At 38.9% G+C, this 23,396-nt stretch overlaps 3 protein-coding genes and 1 pseudogene across 3 annotated transcripts; 1 reads left to right on the top strand and 3 right to left on the bottom strand.

The window, feature by feature from the left end:
* Positions 1–732: 732 nt before the first annotated feature.
* On the bottom strand, positions 733–2,781 carry LOC146472412 (histamine H2 receptor-like). Its single transcript, XM_085119849.1, has one exon. It carries the CDS (start codon positions 2,628–2,630, stop codon positions 1,770–1,772), a length of 861 nt encoding a protein of 286 aa, XP_084975975.1. The 5' UTR covers positions 2,631–2,781; the 3' UTR covers positions 733–1,769.
* Positions 2,782–6,565: 3,784 nt separating this feature from the next.
* On the bottom strand, positions 6,566–7,738 carry LOC146472411 (histamine H2 receptor-like; annotated as a pseudogene).
* A 5,423-nt stretch (positions 7,739–13,161) lies between these two features.
* LOC146472410 (histamine H2 receptor-like) lies at positions 13,162–14,293 on the bottom strand. The gene has a single exon (XM_085119797.1). It carries the CDS (start codon positions 14,291–14,293, stop codon positions 13,451–13,453), a length of 843 nt encoding a protein of 280 aa, XP_084975923.1. The 3' UTR covers positions 13,162–13,450.
* A 2,162-nt stretch (positions 14,294–16,455) lies between these two features.
* LOC146472409 (histamine H2 receptor-like) lies at positions 16,456–18,388 on the top strand. Its single transcript, XM_085119848.1, has one exon. The coding sequence runs from the start codon at positions 16,456–16,458 to the stop codon at positions 17,317–17,319; it is 864 nt and encodes a 287-aa protein (XP_084975974.1). The 3' UTR covers positions 17,320–18,388.
* Positions 18,389–23,396: the final 5,008 nt, after the last annotated feature.

Genomic DNA, 23,396 nt, shown 5'->3' with positions numbered 1-23,396 from the left:
ACCTAAATATTCCATCAGTTACGAAACCCGACAAACGGCTCTGGACTGAGTCACCTGGTGCCAGACTTGTCCCCAGTCGTCGTTAGCGTGCGGGCGAACTTGAAGTCACCCGTTTGAGCTCATTAGTAATTGGGAAGAGGCACTACCGCGCTCGGTCCTAGGCCTCGCACGCAGCTAGATTCACTCTATAAGCGTGATTAGCGCTTGGGATCAAAGCTGATACGGTGCTAGTATAGCTGTATGAGGCCGTTTCTAGCAGTTGGTCATCAAGACAGGATGAGGGATCAGTTGAATAGAGTTATCCTGGCAATGCTTTATTTCCCTTCATTAAGATATACATAGTTCTTTAGTACAAGAAAGGTGCCCGCTCATCGTTCTCTTTTGTCCAATCTTATCTTTCAGCTGTTAACATTTTCATATGAAAATGTGCTATATACGAATTTGCATTACCCTTCCATTAAATAAAGTCTCGTCCCGTCAGAAATCCCGTTTCATGGCTTCTCTGTAATCCTTCCACCCCCTTTCTTCTAGCTTCCCACTCACCATTTTTTACCGTCTTTCCCACCCCTCCCTTTACAGATTTCTCTTAAATCAGCTTGGCAACGAGGCGGTAACGTCTTTGCAGTTGCCTATTTTGTTTAAAATGCTGTTTCGTTCTAATTCAGAGAAGTGGTTTCTGGAAAACATACTTGTTGGTGGGCAAAAAGGAATTCAACAAACCCTCTTCCACACGCCATGGCGGAAAAATTCGAACCCTCCTTTAAGTTTTTGAATGTTTACTACGCCATCTAAAGATCATATTTTAGATATAAGTTTGTTTACATTTAATATATATTTCTATTTACTAGAAAAGCTAAAAAAAGCTCTTTAAACACCATCAGTATTTATTTTGGAACGTGGAGAGGTTCTTACTTCTAAGTCAGTGCATATTATTCTGTACAGGTGGTTTCAAAATATTGATACTCTAGACTTATATTTTACTCACGGGCTTTTAGGCAACTCTCCCTTGTTTGTAATCACGTGCTTTTACCTTTCAGTTTGAAAATTATAAAGTGTGACCATTCAAATAAAAGCTACTGAGCAGTACTTTCCTGTGATGCTGTTTATTATGCTGTAACTTTTGAGCTTGTGGGTGAACTCGTAAAAGTGTGATCATTTATTTAGATGAAAGCTATTGAGCAGTACTTTCCTGTGGCTAGATTTACATGTACAGGATTCCTGTAGTATATTTTAACAAATATATTTTTGTCTTCGGTGAATTCTTTCTGTTTCTATAAACTTACGTTACTTATTATTAATATTTAATAATCGGCGCACATAGCGGTTCATTTCCGTCAAATTTGTTGGTAGGCCTAAATCGCGTCAGAAATTCGAATTCAATTCTAAAATCTAGCGTTTGCTTGGGTGTATTCTCTTGAAATTTTAGTCAAATGGAAAAATTAATTCCCTCTGTTGTGAAAGGGATGAAAAATGTCGTTATGAGAGCTAAATAAGGTCAGCTAGCAATTTTTGGAAAAACCAACCCGAGCAGCTTGAAAAATTCGGGAGATCGGATTCTGTTCCCTAAAATTTCCTGCGACTGAGAAATTCAGCTAAAGTATTTGAATAGATCAAATTGTGTTAGCCCACACAAATTAAATACAATGCGGCCTTTTAAGGCATGAAGAAGGTCTTTGAAAACAGAAACAACATTCGAAGTATTTTACCTAAATATTCTCTTTGGGCGTCTAGTTTACCTTAAAGTCATAGTATAATGTTCATATTACTGTTCATTTGTGTCGCTTGAATGTTACAACATAGGTCACTTTTTTAAACTCGTTGTTTATGTCTCTCTTGAGAAGAGCATAAACTAAAGGGTTAAGAGCAGAGTTTAAAACCAAAATAGGCAGTTTATATTCAACGTCTTCACACTTTGCGGAATAGACGACAGCTAAGATGGTACAACGTAAGAAAATGCCGTAACATAGAAGAAACAGCCCCACAACGATTGCCATTATTTTAACTGTAGCCTTCTCGTGAGTTTTAAATGGAACGCGGTGGTTAAAACGTAACTCGTTTGCCAACATGCGTGCTGCCCGAGCCCTGCGCTGCTTCAAAACAACATTTACCATGCATCCGACGCAGAATATTAACATAATACATGGCGAGAACTCAAAGAGTATTATTCCCAGCCAACTGAAAATATCCAAAAATACAGGCTTTGAAGAAATACGTGAACATAACGGCAAAATGTCAAGAACAACTGGAATTGCCCAGGAAAAGAAAATCATCTGCTTAACTTGTCGGCTTGTCATGAAGGTCAAGTATTTTAAAGGCTTCACGACGGCGATGTAGCGGTCCAGTACTAGACTGCATAAGTTCGTCACGGAAGCGTAACCGAACAGCCACCTTACCAACTCCATCCAAGGCACCTCAGTTCGCGTGCGCCATTTGCAGCTATTACCACAGAAGTGCTTTGAAGGAATAACGCTAAATCCAACACAGAAATCTGCCACCGCAAGTGAAACGACGAAGGCGTTGGTTTTGGTGCGGAGCTGTCGTTTGCTGCCGACAAGGAAAATAATGAATCCATTTCCAGCGATTGCTAGAATGGAAAGAAACCATCCTACAATCCAAAACCAGGTGTCCATTTGTTCAGTTAAGGCCCTTTATTCACTCCCGCAAATAAAACATGATGTGAAAAACTGTGCCCTTCTGTGAATTGAACTTCTTTGCTCTCTCACTGTAGATTTAACACAGAGACACAGAAATATATAAAATGCACATTCAGCTGTTTTCGACTTTAACTGCGTCTTAAAATTTACAAGTTAGAAAGAAAAGTATGCGGCCTCCCTTTTTGATTATGAAGATATTAAAAATACGTCAATAACAAATGGCAGTCGTCGCTTGATCACTTATCGGTTGACATTTTCACTCTTTTTTAATTTAGTCCTCCAACCCCTCCGTCCTCCATCGTCCACCTTGGTTTCTCTGTGTGTTGCTTTCCCTCTCTTTAATTACCAAATTAATGGTGAAACTAGTTACGAAACTAAGCAAGTAAACTTGGCCGAGAATTCAAAAATTTTTCAAACTGTGCGTGAGAAATATCCAAGGTTTCCCAACCAACAGATGCACATAAAGAATTACTTCGAATTTCCAAAGGGATATTTGTGCACGCTAGTCCAGTTTGAAATTTGATCTGTTGAATGCTTCAGTTGAATTTTTCAGTTGCTGAAACCTGTTAGCAAACAGAATCCGTTGCCCCGAATTTACGAGTTGCTGATGGCCATCCGAAAATCCTACTGACTATATAAGCACTCGAAATTAAATTTTTCGGCTTGCCTTTCCTTTTAAAAATAAAGAATTAATTTTCACATGTTAACGAAAGACTGACATGACATTTAACTGAAAATAGTAAACTGTAGTTTTTCATTACAATTAGATGTTAATTTCAGTGGTGATTAAGGCGTTCAAAACAGATATTCATCAGAAAGAACCGTTCGGTGCCTAACTTTTTTGAATAATGGTTCTACCGAAGCCAGATGTACTGTCCAACTGATTGAAAGACTGGTAACGGAAGGGGATACAGGGGGGAGGGGGGAGGGGTGTATCCAGATCCCAAAGTTTGTGTTATAGATGACTGTGGTTCGAACAAAGGCTTGTATACAAAATTCAAGACTTTTCTCAAACCATTATCTTCTTTTTCCAGACTCAAGGTTATATTATTCAACATACCAGACAGTAACGTAATGGAGTTAAAGCGACTTCTCACGATTCTGCGATTGAGCATTTTGACTAAGACGAAATTAAACTAAAATTTGACTAGACAAAGATTTCACTCGCCTTAGCAATTCAGTAAGCAGTGTTACAGCGCTGAAAAAATCCAGACTTTTTTGCCTTCCTTCCAGACTTTATCTCTATTTGGCCGGAAAGACTTGTGTTTACAGATTTCCATATTTTCCAAGAATTATAGACTGTACGAACCCCCCGGTCTCTCTTCTATGGACTAGTTTTCGAGGGTGTCAGTTTTCGAGAACCTTCAATAATTCACACTATCAACAAATATAACACAAGCAAAGCTAAATAAATATTGTAACCGGGTTTTAACCGAGTTGTTGTCGAAAACGCCAAGCAATTTTACACAAAGACGTCAGAAAAGTGTAAATTGATAACGAGTTTACGAAGAACGGGTACTTATTAGCGTATCTTCCCTAAATCCCACTTTACAGATGATTTCTTATTGGATTGCCGAGCGCGCTAGATAGAAAACTAAAGAAATCCGCCACCGCAAGTGAAACGACTAAGGCGTTGGTTTTGGTGCGGAGCTGTTGTTTGCTGTCGACAGGGAAAATAATGAATAATTTCCAGCGATTGATAGAATGGAAACAAACCATCCTAGAATCCAAAACAAGGTGTCCATTTGTTCAGTTAAGGCCCTTTATTCACTCCCGCAAATAAAACATGATGTGAAAATCTTGTGGCCTTCTATGAATTGAACTTCCTTGCTGTGTGTATGCTCTTCATACACACAGCAGAATACATAAAATGCAGATTCAGCTGTTTCGCAACTTTAATTGCTTCTTAACATTTGCAAATTAGCAAAGGAAGCGCTCGGTCTCCCTTTTTCATTACGAAGATATTAAAAAATACGTCAATAACAAATTATTATCGATGACAGACGTTGCATGTCATCACTTACCGGCTGACATTTTGACTTCTTTTTTAATTTAGTCTTCCAACCCTTTAACCAATGAAAGAACCATCGCCCACCTTGGTTTCTCTTTTTGTTGTTTTTCTCTTTAATTACCAAATTAATGGTGGAACTAGTTACGAAATTGAGCAAGCAAACTTGTGAGATAAAAATTTTGAAATTCTGCCTGCTGAGAACGCCCAAGGCTTCCCAACCAACAGGTACACCCAAACAACTTCTCAATTTTAAAATTTTAAAACGCCGCCTTAAAAGAGATATTTGTGTACGTTAGCCCATTTTGATCTGTTCGAATACTCTAAGTGAAATTTTTCAGTTGCTGAAATGTTTAGGAAACAGAATCCGTTACCGCGAATTTACGAGCTGCTGTTGGCTCTCTGAAAATCTCAGCTAACTTTGGGCGCATTCCTTTTGGAAGCTATTCCGTTTTTGGAATGAACGGAATGTCATTCTGTTCATTCTGCTCCTGATAGCAGAATGAACAGAATGGAAGGAATATGGTTTACTCGGAATAGACAGAAAACGCGTTCTTTTGGGAATTTTTTGGCGGGAAATCCTACGCAGCCGCTCGCTCGCAGACACACTGAGGCAGCTCGACTAGCTCAATAAGCGTGATTAGGCTTAGGAACGAGGCTGACCGGGTGCTACTATAGCTGTATGTGGCCGTTTCGTCCTGTTTGCCATCAAGACAGCATGAGGGATCTCGATCAGTCGAATATGGCAACACTTTATTTGCTTTCATTAAGATATACATAGTTAATTAGTACAAGAAATGTGTCCGCTCATCCTTCTCTTTTGTCCAATCTTATCTTTCAGCTGTTAACATATTCATATGAAAATGCACTATATATAAATTTACGTTACCCTTCCATTTAACAGAGTCACGTCCCGTTTGAAATCCCGTTTCATTGCTTCTGTGTAATCCTTCCACCCCCTTCCTTCCAGCTCCCAACCCACTACTTTTTACCCGCTTTCCCACCCCTCCCTTGTCAATAAGACGGAAACCCCTTTGCAGTTGCCCATCCTGTTTAAAATGTGTTTCGTTTTATTTTATGGAAGTAGTTTCTGGAAAACATGCTTGTTGATGGGCAAAAACGGATTCAATAAACAGCTTCCACACGCCATGGCCGCAAACTCCGAACCCTCCGTTGAGTTTTTGAATGTTTACTACGCAAACTAAACCTCATATTTTATTATTAATTTATTGATTTAATATATATTTCTATTTACTAAAAAGGTAAAAAGATCTTTAAACGCCCCAAGTATTCATTTTTCTGACGTGGTTCTTACCTCTGAGTTTGTGCATATTATTCTAGATCTGTACAGGTGGTTTCTAGATATTTTAAAATACTGGAGACATACACTTTACTCCCGAGCTTTTAGGCAACTCTCCCTGGTTTGTTTTACCTTTAAGTTCCAAAATTATAAAGTGTGACCATTTAAATGAAAGCTACTGAGCAGTACTTTCCTGTGGTGCCGTTTGTTATGCTCAGTACACGGTCGTTCTAAGTTTTGAGCCTGTGAGTGAAATCGTAAAAGTTTGACCATACAGTTTAGATGAATGTTACTGAGCAGTACTTCCCTGTCGCTAGATTTGCATGTACAGAATCCCTGTAGTATATTTTAACATACAATTTTTTTGTCTTCGGTTAATTCTGTGTGTTTCTGTAAACTTATGTAACTTACTATTAATATTTGAACCGGCGCACCCATCGGTTCAGCATTTCCGTGAAATCTGTTGGAAGGCCTAAATCGCGTCTGAAATTCGTTTGCCTGGTTATCTTCTCCTAAAAGTTTAGTAACATGGAAAATTAATTCCTTTTGTTGTCGAAGGGATGAAAAATGTCGTTAAGAGAGCTAAATAAGGTCTGCTAGCATTTTTTGGAAAAACCAACCCGAGCAGCTCAGTTTTAAAACTCGGGAGATCGGGTTTTGTTCCCTAAAATTTTCTGCGACTGAAAAATTCAGCTAAAGTATTCCAATAGATCAAATTGTGTTGGCCCACAAAACTTAGATATGCCTTTCAAGGCACGAAAAACACCTTTGAAAACAGAAAACGACATTAGAAGTATTTCACTTGAATTTTCTCGTTAAGCGCCCCGATATAACACTTAGTATAGTTAGGACCAGTACTCACTATAAACAATAGATCGTCTAATTTTCCTTAATCGTAGGAGACCTGAAACAATTCATTGTGCTCATTTGCCTCTTTTAAATTTCACAACATAGGTCACTTTTTTAAACTCCTTCTTTATGTCTCTCTTGAGAAGAGCATAAACAAAAGGGTTAACAGCGGAGTTCAAAACCAAAATAGGTATTTTAAATGCATCATCTTCACAGTTTGCGGAATAGACGACATTTACGATGGAACAACGTATAAAAATACCGTAACAGAGAAGAAACAGGCCCACAACGATTTCCTATTATTTTAACTGTAGCCTTCTCGTGAGTTTTAAACGGAACGTGGTGGTTAAAACGTAACTCGTTAGCCAACATGCGCGCTGCCCGATCATGCTTCAGCACAACGTTTACCATGGATCCAACGCAGAATATTAACATAATGCATGGCAAGAACTCAAAGAGTATCATGACCAGCCAAATGGAAACATGACGAAATACAAGTTTTCGAGAAATGACATAAGATAACGGTAAAATGTTAAAACCAACTGGGATTGCCCAAGAAAAGAAAATCATTTGCTTAACGCGTCGGCTTGTCATGAAGGTCAAGTATTTTAAAGGCTTCACGACGGCGATGTAGCGGTCCAGTATTAGACTGCATAAGTTCGTCACGGAAGCGTAACCGAACAGCCACCTTACCAGCTTCGAGCAAGACGCCCGAGCTTGAGGCCATTTGCAGCTACTACCACAGAAGAATGGGAGTGGAATAACGCTCAATCCAACACAGAAACCTGCTACCGCAAGTGAAACGACAAAGGCGTTGGTTTTTGTGCGGAGTTGTCGTTTGCTGCCGACAAGGTAAATAATAAATCCATTTCCAGCGCACGCTAGAATGGAAAGAAACCATCCTAGAATCAAAAACCAGGTGTCCATTTCTTCAGTTACTCAGTAGCTAGGCCCTTTATTCGCTACCGCAAATGAAACATGACGTGAAAACCTTGTGGTCTTCTGTGAATTGAACTTCCTTACTCTCTCACTGTAGTTTTACTCCTCATACACACAGCGGAATATATTAAATGCACATTCAGCTGTTTTGCAACTTTAATTGCTTCTAAATATTTACAAATTAGAAAAGGAAACGCTCGGTCTCCCTTTTTGATTACGAAGAGATCAAAAATACGTTAATAACAAATTATTATCGATGACATTCGCCCCATTGATTACTTACCGGCTGACATTTTGACCAATGAAAGAACCATCGCCCACCTTGGTTTCTCGGTGTGTTGCTTTCGCTCTCTTTAATTACCAAATCAATGGTGAAACTAGTTACGAAACTAAGCAAGTAAACTTTGCCGAGAAAATTTTTCAAACTGTGCGTGAGAAATATCCAAGGTTTCCCAACCAACAGGTGCACATAAACAACTTCTAGCCAAGCACGCTAGCCAAGTTTGAAACTTGATCTGTTCGAATGCTTCAGTTGAATTTTTCAGTTGTTGAAACTTTCAGCAAACAGAATCCGTTACCCCGAATGAGCTGCTGATGGCCATCCGAAAATCCTACTGACTATATAAGCACTCGAAATTAAATTTTTCGGCTAACCTTTTCTTTGTAAAATAAAAGATTAATTTTCACATGTTAACGAAAGACTGACATGGCATTTAACCGAAAATAGTAAACTGTAGTTTTTCATCCCAATTAGATGTTAATTTCAGTGGTGATTAAGGCGTTCAAAACAGATATTCATAAAAAAGAACCATATATTGAGTGCCTAACTTTTTTGAATAATGGTTCTACCGAAGCCAGATGTACTGTCCAACTGATTGAAAGACTAGTAACGGAAGGGGATACAGGGGGAGGGGGGGAGGGGGGAGGGGTGTATCCACATCCCGCAAAATTGGTGTTATAGATGACTGTGGTTCGAACAAAGGTTTGCATACAAAATTCAAGACTTTTTTCAAACCATTATCTTCTTTTTCCAGACTCAGGGTTATATTATTCAAAACACATACCAGACAGTAACGTAATGGAGTTAAAGCGACTTCTCACGATTCTGCGATTGAACATTTTGACTAAGACGAAATCAAAATAAAATTCGACTAGCAGACAAATAGAGCCAAAGATTTCACTCGTCTTAGCAATTCTGTAAGCAGTGTTACAGCGCTGAAAAAAATCCTGCGTTGTTTTCCTCCTTGCAGACTTATCTTCATTTTGCCTGGACGACTTTTGTGTTTACAGATTTCCACATTTTCCAACAATTTTAGACTGTACGCACCCCCCGGTCTCTCCTCTGTGGGCTAGTTTTCGAGGGTGTCAGTTTTCAAGAACCTTCAATAATTCACACTCTTAACAAATATAACACAAGCAAAGGTAAATAACTATTGTAACCGGGTTTTCACCGAGATGTTGTCGAAAACGCCAAGCTGCAATTTTACACAAAGGCGTGAGAAAACTGTAAATTGATAGCGAGTTTACGTAGAGCGGGTACTTATTACTGTATCTTCCCTAAATCCCACTTTACACATGATTTCTTATTGGATTGCCGAGCGCGCTAGAAAGAAAACAAAGGAAATCCGCCACCGCAAGTGAAACGACAAAGGCGTTGGTTTTGGTGCGGAGCTTTCGTTTGCTGCCGACAAGAAAAATAATAAATCCATTTTCAGCGATTGCTAGAATGGAAAGAAATCATCCTAGAATTCAAAACAAGATGTCCATTTGTTCAGTTCAGGCCCTTTATTCACTCCCGCAAATAAAACATGATGTGAAAATCTTGTCGCCTTCTGTGAACTGAACTTCCTTGCTCTCTCACTGTAGATTTAACTCATACACACAGCGGAATATATTAAATGCACATTCAGCTGTTTGCAATTTTAATTGCTTCTTAACATTTACAAATTAGAAAGGGAAGAGCTTGGCCTCCCCTTTTGATTATAAAGATATTAAAAATACGCCAATAACAAATTATTATTGATGACAGTCGTCGCTTGATCACTTACCTGGTGACATTTTGACTCCTTTTTAATTTAGTCCTCCAACCCCTCCACCAATGAAAGAACCATCGCCCACGTTGAAATCTCTGTGTTGTTTTTTCTCACTTTAATTACCAAATTAATGGTGCAACTAGTTACGAAACTGAGCAAGCAAACTTGTGAGATAAACATTTTGAAACTCTGCCTGCTGAGAACGCCCAGGGCTTCCCAACCAATAGGTGCACCCAAACAACTTCTAAATTTTGAAATTTTAAAACGCCGCCTTAAAAGAGATAATTGTGTACGTTAGCCCATTTTGATCTGTTCGAATACTCTAAGTGAAATTTTTCAGTTGCTGAAATGTTTAGGAAACAGAATGTCGTTACCCCGAATCAACAAGCTGCTGTTGGCTATCTGAAAATCCCAGCTAACTTTGGGCGCATTCCTTTTGGGACTATTTCGGAAAAGGAATACTCGGATTAGACGGTATTTGTTTTCTTTTGGGAGCTATTCCGTTTTCGGAATAAACGGAATGTCATTCTGTTCATTCTGCTCCCAATAGCAGAACGAACAGAATGGAAGGAATGCGGTTTACTCGGAATAGACAGAAAACGCGTTCTTTTTGGAATTTTTTGGCGGGAAATCCTTCGCAGCCGCTCGCTCGCAGACATAGTAGTTCTCAGTTCACCTCCGCCATTGGTATTTCATTTCAGGTTTTTATGAGCATTCTTTTCAAAATTGAAATTCGTGTATTCTGTTACTCTTAAACCGGAATTAGAAAAGCTAGAATAGCCCCAAAAGAATGCGACCATTTTTTGTTCACTCAGAACATCCTTTTCTGTTTGTCCTTCGAAAACGAAAGTTGTCAATTTTTAGATGTTTACAAAAGACCGAAGTGATTTGTTACCAACAATATTAAACGTTTTCATCACATTTAGATGTTAATTCCTGTGTTGATTAAGGCCGTCTGAAAGATATTCATCAAAAACAAACTTTCTGGCGTCTTACAGCAGGTAAACCAGATGTCCAACGGATGGAAAGACTGGTAACGGAAGGGGGTACGGGGGGGGGGGGGGGGAGGGGGGAGTGGAGAGTTCAGTGATATCCCTAAATTTGCGTTATAGATGACTTTGGTGCGAACAAAATTTTTTGGGTAAAATTCAAGACTTTTTTTTCAAACCATTATTATTATAATTATGTTTTTTTTCGCAGACTCCAGGTTATTAGTCAAAACATATGCCAGACATAAAGTTCATGGGGTAGGGAAGAGCAACTTCTAACGATTCTGTGATTGAACATTTTGAGAAAGACGAAATTAAAATAAATTCGAGTAGCAGACCAAGTGAGACAAAGATTTGACTCGGCTTAGTAATTAAGCACTGTCAGAGCGTTGAAAAAAACTCCAGACTTTCTTGCCTTTCTTCCAGACTTTATTTTCAATTTCCATACATTTCTCAGCCCTGAAAAACTAGTTTTTGCAGATTTCCACATTGTCCCAAGAAGTTTAGACCCTGTACGAACCCCGGTACAGTCTCTCTTCTGTGGACTAGTTTTTGAGGATCTCAGTTTTTGCGCACCTTCAATGATCACACCATTAGCATAAACAAAGCTAAATAAATGTTTTAATCGGGATTTGACCGAATTGTTGTCGAAAACGCCAAGCAAATTTATACAAAGACGTCAAAATTAATGTAAATTGATGACGAGTTTACGTAGAGCGGGTACCTATTAGCGCATCTTCCCTAAATCCCACTTTACTCATGATTTCTAATGGAATTGCCAAGCGCAAGTAAAAATAAAAGAGAAACCCACAAAACAACAAGGAAAGAACTGAAATAAACATTCAAACAAAACACACACAGTTTCAAAAACTCAGCATAATTTATCGTCGACCAAATTCTAAAAATCCCATCAGTTTCGAAACCAAACAAACGGCTCTGGACTGAGACACTTTGTGCCAGCCTTGTCCCCAGTCGTCCATGGCGCGCGGATGAACTTGAAGTCACCCGTTAAGCTAATCGGGAAGACGCGTTAAAGCGCTCGGTTCCAAGCCTCACACAGGCAGCTCGACTCGCTCGAAAAGCGTGATTAGTGCTTGGGAACGAGGCTGAGCTGGATGCTAGTATAGCTGTATGTGGCCGTTTTCTGCTGTTGGTCATCAAAACAGCATGGGGGATCAGTTGAATAAATTTATCCATGCAATGCTTTATTTGCTTTCATTAAGATATATATAGTTTATTAGTACAAGAAAGGTGCCCGCTTATCCTTCTCTTTTGTCCAATCTTATATTTCAGCTGTTAATATATTTCTAGAAAAATATGCTATATATTAATTTCCATAACCCTTCCATTGAACAAAGTCCCGTCCCATGAGAAATCCCATTCCACGGCTTCCCTGTAATCCTTCCACCCCCCTTCTTCTAGCTTCCCACTCACCGTTTTTTTTACCTGCTTTCCCACCCCTCCCTTCACAGATTTCTCTTAACTCAGCTTAGCAACAAGGCGGGAACGTCTTGGCAGTTGCCTATCCTGTTAAATGCTGTTTTGTTTTAATTTAAGGAAGTGGTTTCTGGAAAACATACTTGTTGTTGTGCAAAAAGTTATTCAACAAAGCCCTGTCACACGCCAATGTGGAAAACTTTGAACACTCCGTTAAGTTTTTGAATCAGTTTACTACGCTCCATCTAAACCTCATATTTTATTTATTAATTTATTTATTAAATATATATTTCTATTTACTATAAAGCTTAAAAGCTCTTTAAACACCACTGGTATTCATTTTGAGACGTGGTTTAAACTTCTGGGTCAGTGCATATTACTCTGTACAGGTGGTTTCCAGATATTAATACCGGGGACTTATTTACTCCCGGGTTTTAGGCGACAAGTGTGACCAATCAAATAAAAGCTACTTAGCAGTACTTTTCTGTGGTGCTGTTTATTATGCTGTACAAGGTGGTTCTAACTTTTGAGCCTGTGGGTAAACTCGTAAAAGTGTGACCATATATTTAGATGAAAGCTACTGAGCAGTACTTTCCTGTGGCTAGATTTACATGCACAGGTTCCCTGTAGTATATTTTAACATATAATTTTTTGTCTTTGGTTAATTCTGTCAGTTTCTACAAAATTATGTAGCTTACTATTAATAACCGGCGCACACAACGGTTCATTTCCGTGAAATCTTTTGGAAGGACTAAATCGCGTCAGAAATTCGAATTCAATTCTAAGAACTAGCGTTTGCTTGAGTATAGTCTCCTAAAAGTTTAGTAATATGGAAAATTAATTCCTTTTGACTTGTTGTCGCAGGGGTGAAAAATGTTGTTAAAAGAGCTAAATAAGGTCAGCTAGCATTTTTGGAAAAACCAAGCCATGCAGCTTTCTTAAATTCGGGAGATCGGGTTCTGTTCCCTACAATTTTCTTCCACTGAAAAATTCAGTTAAAATATTCGTCGAACAGATCAAATTTTGTTACGTACACAAATTAAATATGCCTTCTAACGCCTATAAAAGGCCTTTGAAAAAGAAAAAAACAACATTTGAAGTATTTCATTGAAAGTTTTAACGTTGCCGCCCCGATATAACACTTAGTATAGTTAGGACCAATACTTACTTTAAACGATAGATCGTCTAGTTTTCCTTAATGTTTTAATTTCGTAGAAGACCTTCAAAAATTCATTGTCAGTTCATTTGCCTCGCTTGAAAGTCATTTTTTTAAACTCCTTCTTTATGTCTCTCTTGAGAAGGGCATAAACAAAAGGGTTAACTACAGAGTTTAAAACCAAAACAGGTATTTTATATTCATCATCTTCACATTTTGCTGAATAGACGACAGCTAAGATGGTACAACGTATGTAAATACCGTAACATAGAAGAAAAAGACCCACAACGATTGCCATTATTTTAACTGTAGCCTTCTCGCGAGTTTTAAACGGAACGCGGTGGTTAAAACGTAACTCGTAAGCCAACATGCGCGCTGCCCGGTCATGCTTCAGCACAATGTGTACCATGGATCCAACGCAGAATATTAACATAAGACATGACGAGAACTCAAAGAGTATTATGCCCAGCCAAATGAAAATATCTGAAAATACAGGCTTTGAAGAAATAAGTGAACATAATGGCAAAATGTCAAGAACAACTGGGATTGCCCAAGAAAAGAAAATCATTTGGTTAACGCGTCGGCTTGTCATGAAGGTCAAGTATTTTAAAGGCTTCACGACGGCGATGTAGCGGTCCAGTACTAGACTGCATAAGTTCGTCACGGAAGCGTAACCGAACAGCCACCTTACCAACTCCACCCAAGGCACCTCAGTTGGCGTGCGCCATTTGCAGCTATTACCACAGAAGTGCTTTAAAGGAATAACGCTCAATCCAACACAGAAATCTGCCACCGCAAGTGAAACAACGAAGGCGTTGGTTTTGGTTCGGAGCTGTCGTTTGTTGCCGACCAGTAAAATAATAAATCCATTTCCAGCGATTGCTAGAATGGAAAGAAACCATCCGAGGATCCAAAACCAGGTGTCCATTTGTTCTGTGAAGGCTCTTTATCTGTCGATACCATCAACCGGTCGGTCCCGCAAATGAACGGGACATGATGTGAAAGCCATGTGCCCTTCTGTGAATTGAACTTCCTTGGTCGCTCAGTGTAGATTCTACTCATAAACACAGCGGAATATATACAATGCACATTCAGCTGTTTCGCTTTTTCAATTGCCTCTTAAAATTTACAAATAAGAGAAGGAATAGCTTGGGCAGCGTTTTTGATCATGAAGATATTAAAATTACGTCAATGACAAATTATTATCGATGACAGTCGTCGTTTGATTACTTACCGGCTGACATTTTCACTCCTCTTTAATTTGCTCCACCAATGAAAGAACCATCGCCCACGTTGGTTTCCCTCCGTGTTGCTTTTTCTCTCTTTAATTACCAAAAAAAATGGTGGAACTAGTTACGAAACTGAGCAAGCGAACTTGACAGATAAAAATTTTCAAACCTTACCTGATAAAAATGTCCAAGGCTTCCCAACCAACCGGGTGCACCCAAACAACTTCCTCAGTTTCGAAATTTTAAAACGCCGCCTTAAAAAGAATATTTGCGTACGTTAACCCAGTTGATCTGTTCGAATGCTTCAGGTGAATTTTTCTGTTGCTGAAATGTTTAGGAAATAGAATCGGTTACCCCGAATTTACGAGCTGCTGTTGGCTTTCTTAAAATCACAGCTAACTTTGTTTGGCATTCGAAACGACCTTTTCAGTTTGTCCTTCGAAAACAAAAGGGATTATAATTTTCACATGTTTACAAAAGACTAAAGTGCCCTGTCACTTGGCAAAGATATATTGAACTCTAGTAAGTTTTCATCACAGTTAGATGTTAATTTCTTTGGTGATTAAGGCCCCCCGAAAAGATATCTCATTAACATCTATTGAAATCTTTGTCTCACTTTGTCTGGTAGTTAAATTTTATTTTAATTTCGTCTTGGTCGAAATGTTCATTCGCAGAATCGTGAAAAATCGCTGCACCCTACCCTATTACGATACTGTCTTTTATATATTTTGACTAATAACCTTGAGTCAAGAAAAAGAAAATAATGATTCGAAAAACGTCTTGAATTTTGCATACAGACCTTTCCTCGAACCACAGTCATCCATAACACAAATTTAGGGATGTAAATGCACCCCCACCCGTACCCACTCCCGTTATTAGTCTTTCGCATCAGTTGGACATCTGGTTTAGGTTTACCTGCTGTAAGACACCCAAAAGTTCCTTTCGAAGAATATCTTTTCGGAGGGCCTTAATCACCACAGAAATTAACATCTAACTGTGATGAAAACTTTTTTTTTAACTGTGATGAAAACTTACTAGAGTTGAATATATCTTTGCCGAGTGACAGGTCACTTCAGTCTTTCGTAAACATGTGAAAATTATAATCCCTTTTGTTTTCGGAGGGCAAACTGAAAAGGTGGTTTTGAGTGCCAAACGAAGTCAGCTGTGATTTTAAGAGAGCCAACAGCAGCTCGTAAATTTAGGGTAACGGATTCTATTTCCTAAACATTTCAGCAACAGAAAAATTCACCTGAAGCATTCGAACAGATCAACTGGGCTAACGTACGCAAATATCCTTTTTAAGGCGGCGTTCTGAAATTTCGAAATTGAGGAAGTTGTTTGGGTGCACCTGTTGGTTGGGAAGCCTTGGACATTTTTATCAGGTACGGTTTGAAAAATTTTATCTGCTAAGTTTGCTTGCTCAAATTCGTAACCAGTTCCACCATTAAGTTGGTTATTAAAGAGAGAAAAAGCAACACAGAAAGAAATCAACGTGGGCGATGGTTCTTTCATTGGTGGAGCAAATTAAAAAGGAGTGAAAATGTCAGCCGATAAGTGATCAAACGACGACTGCCATCGATAATAATTTGTCATTGACGTATTTTTAATATCTTCATAATCGAAAACGCTAGCCAAACTCCTCCTTTTCAAAATTTGTAGACATTAAAAAGCAATTAAAGTTGCGAAACAGTTGAATGTGCATTTAATATATTCCGCTGTGTGATGTATGAGTTGAATCTACACTGAGCGGGCAAGGAAATTCAATTCACAGAAGGGCACATGGCTTTCGCATTATGTCCCGTTCATTTGCGTGAACGAACCCGTTAATGATATCGACAGATAAACGGCCTTAACTGAACAAATGGACACCTGGTTTTGGATTCTAGGATGGTTTCTTTCCATTCTAGCAATCGCTGGAAATGGATTTGTTATTTTCCTTGTCGGCACCAAACGACAGCTCCGCACCAAAACCAACGCCTTCGTCGTTTCACTTGCGGTAGCAGATTTCTATGTTGGTTTTAGCGTTATTCCATTCCCATTTTTCTGCGGTAGTAGCTGTAAATGGCCAAAAGCTGGGGCGTCTTGGATGTACCTGGTAAGATGGCTGTTCGCTTACGCTTCCGTGATGAACTTATGCAGTCTAGTACTGGACCGCTACATCGCCGTCGTGAAGCCTCTAAAATACTTGACCTTCATGACAAGCCGACGTGTTATGCAAATGATTTTCTTTTCTTGGGTAATCCCAGTTGTTCTTAACATTTTGCCATTATCTTCACTTATTTCTCCAAGGCCTGTATTTATGACTATTTTCAATTGGCTGGTCATGATATTCTTTGAATTCTTGCCATGTTTTATGTTAATATTCTGCGTTGGATCCATGATACATGTTGTTTTGAAGCAGCGCAGGGCTCGGGCAGCACGCATGTTGGCAAACGAGTTACGTTTTAACCACCGCGTTCCGTTTAAAACTCACGAGAAAGCTACAGTTAAAATAATGGGAATCGTTGTGGGCCTGTTTCTTCTATGTTACGGTATTTTCATACGTTGTTCCATCTTAGTAGTCGGTGTCGATTCTACAGCGAACTGTGAAGATGATGAATATAAAATGCCCCTTTTGGTTTTAAACTCCGCTGTAAACCCCTTAGTTTATGCTCTTCTCAAGAGAGACATAAACAACGAGTTTAAGAAAGTGACCTATGTTGTGACATTCAAGCGAGACAAATAAACACAATGAATTGTTTGAGGTCTTCTACGAAAATTAAAACATTATTCTATGATTGTAAGGTAAACTAGAAGATCTATTGTTTATAGTGAGTACTGGTCCTAACTATACTAAGTATTATTTTTGGGCGCCCAACGAGAATATTTAAGTAAAATACTTCAAATATCCTTTTCTGTTTTCAAAGACCTTCTACATGCCTTAAAAGGCGTATTTAATTTGTGTGGGCTAACACAATTTGATCTATTCGAATACTTTAGCTGAATTTCTCAGTCGCGGAAGATTTAAGGGAACAGAACCCGATCTCCCGAATTTTGCAACCTGCTCGGGTTTGTTTTTCTAAAAATGTTAGCTGACCTTATTTAGCTCTTTTAACGACAGTTTTTAATCCCTTCGACGACAAAAGAAATTAATTTTTCCATGTTACTAAACTTTTAGGAGACTATACCCAAGGAAAAGATAGCTTTTAGAATTGAATTTGAATTTCTGACGTGATTTAGGCCTTCCAACGGATTTCACGGAAATAGACGGTTGTGTGCGCCGGTTATTAAATATTAATAGTAAGTAACTTAAGTTTTATAGAGACACACAGAATTAACCAAAGACAAAAAAATCATATGCTAGAATATGCTACAGGGATCCTGTACATGCAAATCTAGGCACAGGAAAGTACTGCTCAGTAGTTTTCATCTAAATAAATGGTCACACTTTTACGAGTTCACCTACATTCTCAAAAGTTAGAACCATGTTGTAAAGCCACAGGAAGGTACTAGCTTTCAGTTGATTTGTCACATCTTATAATTTTGAAACTGAAAGGTAAAACCACACGATTGCAAACTAGTGAGAGTTGCCTAAAGCCTTAAGTATAATTCTCCAGTAACAATATCTGGAAAGCCTCCGTGCAATGGAATTATGGTCGATTAGGCTAACCCATAAGTAAGAAGCACGTCACACTTGTGAATTAAGATTCTGTTCAAGTGAAACAGTTACAAGTATGTAAAAAAATAATTATTGTAGTTAGACAAAAAGAACTAAGAGAAACTATAATAAAATTTTGTTTGTGTATCATACCCGACGAATAACGCAATGTTATAATTTGTTAATTAAGCGCCCTCTTCCCTCAACCCCCACTCCAACTCCTCCCTTCTTGAGGCCTCGACATCAATGCCCCGGGCTGTAAAACAGCTTTTTTAAAAGGAAACAGCATTTTAAACAGAATAGGCAACTGCAAAAACGTTACCGCCTGAATTAAGATAAATCTGTTAAGGGAGGGATACAACACGATAACGCCATTTAGAGACGGTGATTCCATCAGCTATATATTAATTATTATTAACTAACTATCTATCTGATCTACCTAATTACAATTATAAAAGAAAAAAAAATTAAAACAATAAATGCTGCTTTTCTTGGAGGCCGTGTTTAAAATCCTACTTAAAACTGAGAAAAGGTAAGAAAAGGTGGGTGGGAAAGTAGAAGAAAATGGGGGGGAAGGAATACACGGAAGCGGAAAACGGGATTTCTAACGGGACGGGACTTTAAATTTTTTAAATTGAAGGGTAATGTAAATTGATTTAGTGTATATGACACAAGTGAATAGTTCATTTTCGCGTGCGCTGATTGATCGGAGGTGATTAGCCAAGTACTATTCACCTCTGAGAAGCCAAAAAGAAACAAGATGGCTTCCCGTTTCGCCATGATTACTTAAGAGGAAATTATTTCGATAAACGAGGCGGCTGTTCCAAAAAAAAAACAAAATGATAAATGGCAACGAAGTTTGGTTTGACGGCATTAAATGGTAAGTTGTTTAATCTTTTTAACCTCATGAAAAATGAAAATACAATCCCTTGTTTACTGCCGAGGACTAAAATTACAATAAAAACAATGAAACATCTAATATTTTTAAGCATGGTTTCAGCAACTAGACGAATTTCAAACAAAAATTGAAGAAATGACACTGTACGAACTAAACAAGTGTCTCCAAAAGTTTTTTTTGTCTGTAAGAAAGCGAAAGGAACTGCCTACAATGACAAATCACTTACTGGGTGACGCGCGAGATTTTAAAATTTCATACCATTTGTCGGTATATTGTCAGAAATAAAACAATTTTTTGGTCCACTAGTTATTCAGCCTGTGTGGTTTATACTAAAACAATTATTCACCCCAATGTTGGTGAAAGTGATGTGTCCACTTCGGTGAATAATTGTTAAAGTGCCCCTAGGACGAAAATTTCATTTTCCATCTTTTTGCATTTTCGTGTAGAATATGACCTTCTTACTCATGTTACCAAATTTCAATCCTTTACGGCGATTGGAAGTATTTTTTTTTTTTAGCTTTTTATTCGAGATTTCACGGCCGCCATTACTTGGCCTTGTTCCGGAAGTTAAGGCTCAAATTACAGGAAGTGACGTCATTGGCTCAACACGAAAAATTCTAAATGGCTAATTTTCATATGGATTCTACTTCATAAACTGTATTCTGCTGTTGCGAACTAAAGTAGAATCCATATGAAAATTAGCCATTTAGAATTTTTCGTGTTGAGCCAATGACGTCACTTCCTGTAATTTGAGCCTTAACTTCCGGAACAAGGCCAAGTAATGGCGGCCGTGAAATCTCGAAGAAAAAGCTAAAAAAAAAAATACTTCCAATCGCCGTAAAGGATTGAAATTTGGTAACATGAGTAAGAAGGTCATATTCTACACGAAAATGCAAAAAGATGGAAACTGAAATTTTCGTCACCGGGGCACTTTAAATATAGCACATTTTTTATATGAATTTGTTACCAGCTTAAACATAACATTGGACAAAAGAGAAGGATGAGCGGGCACTTTTCTTGTACTCTTGTACTAATGAACTATGTATATCTTAATGAAAGCAAATAAAGCATTGCCAGGATAACTTTATTCAACTGATCCCTCATGCTGTCTTAATGGAAATGAGAAAGAAACGCCCACATACAGCTATACTAGCACCCAGTCAGCTTCGATCCCAAGTGCTAATCACGCTTATCGAGCGAGTCAAGCTGTCTGTGTGAGGCATGGGACCGAGCGCGGTAGCACGTCTTGCCGATTAGCTCAACGGGTGACTTCAAGTTCGTCCGCGCGGCAAGGACGACTGGGGACAAGGCTGGCACCAGGTGTCTCAACCCAATCTCGTACCCAGAGTTTTCAGGCTTTTTGGTCAGCGGGGCAACGCCGGGAAGACTCTGGGGACATCGATAAAATTCAATTTTTTTGATTGGCTGTTCCGTAACAGTTTCCATTGTTTTACCGCAGAAATCCTGCTGTGATAAAATTTGATGTCCCCAGAGTCTTCCTGGCGTTGCCCCGCTGACCAAAAAGCCTGAAGACTATGGGTACGAGATTGGTCTCAACCCAGAGCCGTTTGTCGGCTTTCAAAAGTGATGAGATTTTAGGATTTGGGCGACGATTATGCTGAGTTTATGAGACCGTGTGAGTTTTGTTTGAATGTTTATTTCAGTTCTTTTCTTGTTGTTTTGTTAGTTTCTCTTTTATTTTTACCAGTGCGCTCGGCAATCCCATTAGAAATTATAATTATAAAGTAGGATTTTAGGAAGATACGCTAATTAGCACCCGCTCTACGTAAGGGACTGTGCAATAATTATCAGGAGGGAGGGGGGGGGGGGGGGCATTACCTAAAATTGCTGCTAAGATAGAGGGGCTCAAAGTAAAATCACTCATTTGACAGAGGGGGGGGGGGGGGGCCTTAAGTTTTATTCGAAATGTAAATAAAGTTAAACTCAATAAAAGATTCTCAATACAGGCCTCATGATAGACTGTAACAAATATCAATACGAACAGCTGTTAAACGATTATCGAAAAAATTCCATCAAAATGAAAAGATAACTGATTAATTTTAACCCTTCTTCTATTTAATTAAGCTGACCCTATGTAAAGCAAAAATCATGTACTTGTTTTTCAGCATCCCCCGTAAAACAATGGGAATCAAACAGATCTCGTAGACAGGCTTTGTCGGTTTTTGATGTGAATAAAAGTAATGTTTCTTCACCGACTGAATCGATTTGCTGAATTTCATACATCTCTGGCTCATAACAAAGTTCAACAGGCTCTCCTCCCAAGGATCTAAATATAATGCAAGCCCTTTTTCGTCTGTTATTTGAAGCGTCCAATCTCCTGTTCTTTGATTTTTTTTCTCTGCTCCTTTCTCTTTCTGGCTCCCGAAATTTTGGATTTTGAGCCAGTGTGGTAAGCACCCCGGTACTTAGCAAATTATTTGTCTAAATCTTCAATCAAGCGATCAACATCCTTCTCGATACCAGATGTTACATAATAACGTTTGTCATTATTGAAGCTGTGATGGCAGCTCAGTCCAGGCTTGAGTTTACCAGTGTTTTCAGAGAAGAGGCTGTCGTGTGTGTTGGGGGGGGGGGGGGGGGGAGGGGTGGGGGATGCGACGTTATTTTTAACATAACAGAGGGGAGCTTAGAACTAATTTTTTAGTTTTGGAGGGGGGGTTCTGTCTAAGTTTTTGATAGATAACTCTGGTTTTTCAGCCCCCCCCCCCCCTCCTGATAATTATTGCACAGTCCCTAAACTCGCTACCAATTTACATTTTTTCTGATGACTTTGTATAAAATCGTTAGGCGTTTTCGACAACAATTCGGTCAAAACCCAGTTATAATATTTATTTAACTTTGCTTGTGGTATTAGTGTGAATCATTGAAGGTTTGCAAAAACTGAAACCCTCGAAATCCAGTCCAGAGAAAAAAGAACGGACCGGGGTTCGTACAGGGTCTAAAATTCTTGGGACAATGTGGAAATCTGCAAACACTACTCTTCCAGTCCTGGCAAAAGTATAAAAAAGGAAGATAAAGTCTGGAAGAAAGGCAAAAACGTCTGGAGTTTTATCAACGCTGTAACAGTGCTTTACTGCTAAACCGAGTGAAATTTTGTGTCACTTTGTCTGCCAGTCGAGTTTTATCTTAATTTGGTCTAAGTCAAAATGTTCCATCGCAGAATCGTGAGAATTTGCTCTACCCTACCTCATTGCTTTACCGTCTGGTATGTGTTTTGACTAATAACCTTGAGTCTGTAAAAAGAAAATAATAGTTCGTAAAAAGTCTCGAATTTTGCATACAAACTTTGTTTGAACCGTGACACTCATCCATAACACAAATTTAGGGATGCCAGTGAAAACCCAATTAAAGGCAATTAAAGTTGCGAAACAGCTGAACGTGCATTGTATATTTTCTGCTGTGTTTATGAGTAGAACCTACACTGAGCGACCAAGGAAGTTAAATTTACTGAAGGCCACATGGTTTTCACATCATGTCCCGTTCATTTGCGGGACCAACCGGTTGATGGTATCGACAGATAAAGAGCCTTAACAGAACAAATGGACACCTGGTTTTGGATTCTGGGATGGTTTCTTTCCATTCTAGCAATCGCTGGAAATGGATTTATTATTTTACTTCTCGGCAGCAAACGACAGCTCCGCACCAAAAACCAACGCCTCTGTCGTTTCACTTGCGTTGGCAATTTCTGTGTTGGGTTGAGCGTTATTCCTTTAAAGCACATCTGTGGTAATAGCTGTAAATGGCGCAAGAAAACTGAGGTTCCTTGGATGGAGTTGGTAAGGTGGCTGTTCGGTTACGCTTCCGTGACGAACTTATGCAGTCTAGTACTGGACCGCTACATCGCCGTCGTGAAGCCTTTAAAATACTTGACCTTCATGACAAGCCGACGCGTAAAGCAAAAGATTTTCTTTTCTTTCGCAATCCCAGTTGTTCATGACATTTTGCCGTTATCTTCACTTATTTCTTCAAAGCCTGTATTTTTGCATATTTTCAGTTGGTTGGGAATAATACTCTTTGAGTTCTCGCCATGTCTTATGTTAATATTCTGCGTCGGATCCATGGTAAATGTTGTTTTGAAGCAGTGCAGGGCTCGGGCAGCACGCATGTTGGTAAACGAGTTACGTTTTAACCACCGCGTTCCGTTTAAAACTAACGAGAAGGCTACAGTTAAAATAATGGGAATTGTTGTCGGTCTGTTTCTTCTATGTTACGGTATTTTCATTCGTTGTACCATCGTATCAGTCGT

Source organism: Pavona decussata, unplaced genomic scaffold (assembly GCF_977016875.1).
Source record: "Pavona decussata unplaced genomic scaffold, jaPavDecu1.1 SCAFFOLD_100, whole genome shotgun sequence".
In the NCBI taxonomy this organism is placed as follows: domain Eukaryota; kingdom Metazoa; phylum Cnidaria; class Anthozoa; order Scleractinia; family Agariciidae; genus Pavona; species Pavona decussata.
This window is presented reverse-complemented; position numbering and strand designations above follow the sequence as displayed.

Bases quoted from the DNA above. Each gene is read 5' to 3' on its own strand.
- LOC146472409 (XM_085119848.1), top strand. From the start codon at position 16,456: ATGGACACCTGGTTTTGGATTCTAGGATGGTTTCTTTCCATTCTAGCA.
- LOC146472412 (XM_085119849.1), bottom strand. From the start codon at position 2,630: ATGGACACCTGGTTTTGGATTGTAGGATGGTTTCTTTCCATTCTAGCA.
- LOC146472410 (XM_085119797.1), bottom strand. From the start codon at position 14,293: ATGGACACCTGGTTTTGGATCCTCGGATGGTTTCTTTCCATTCTAGCA.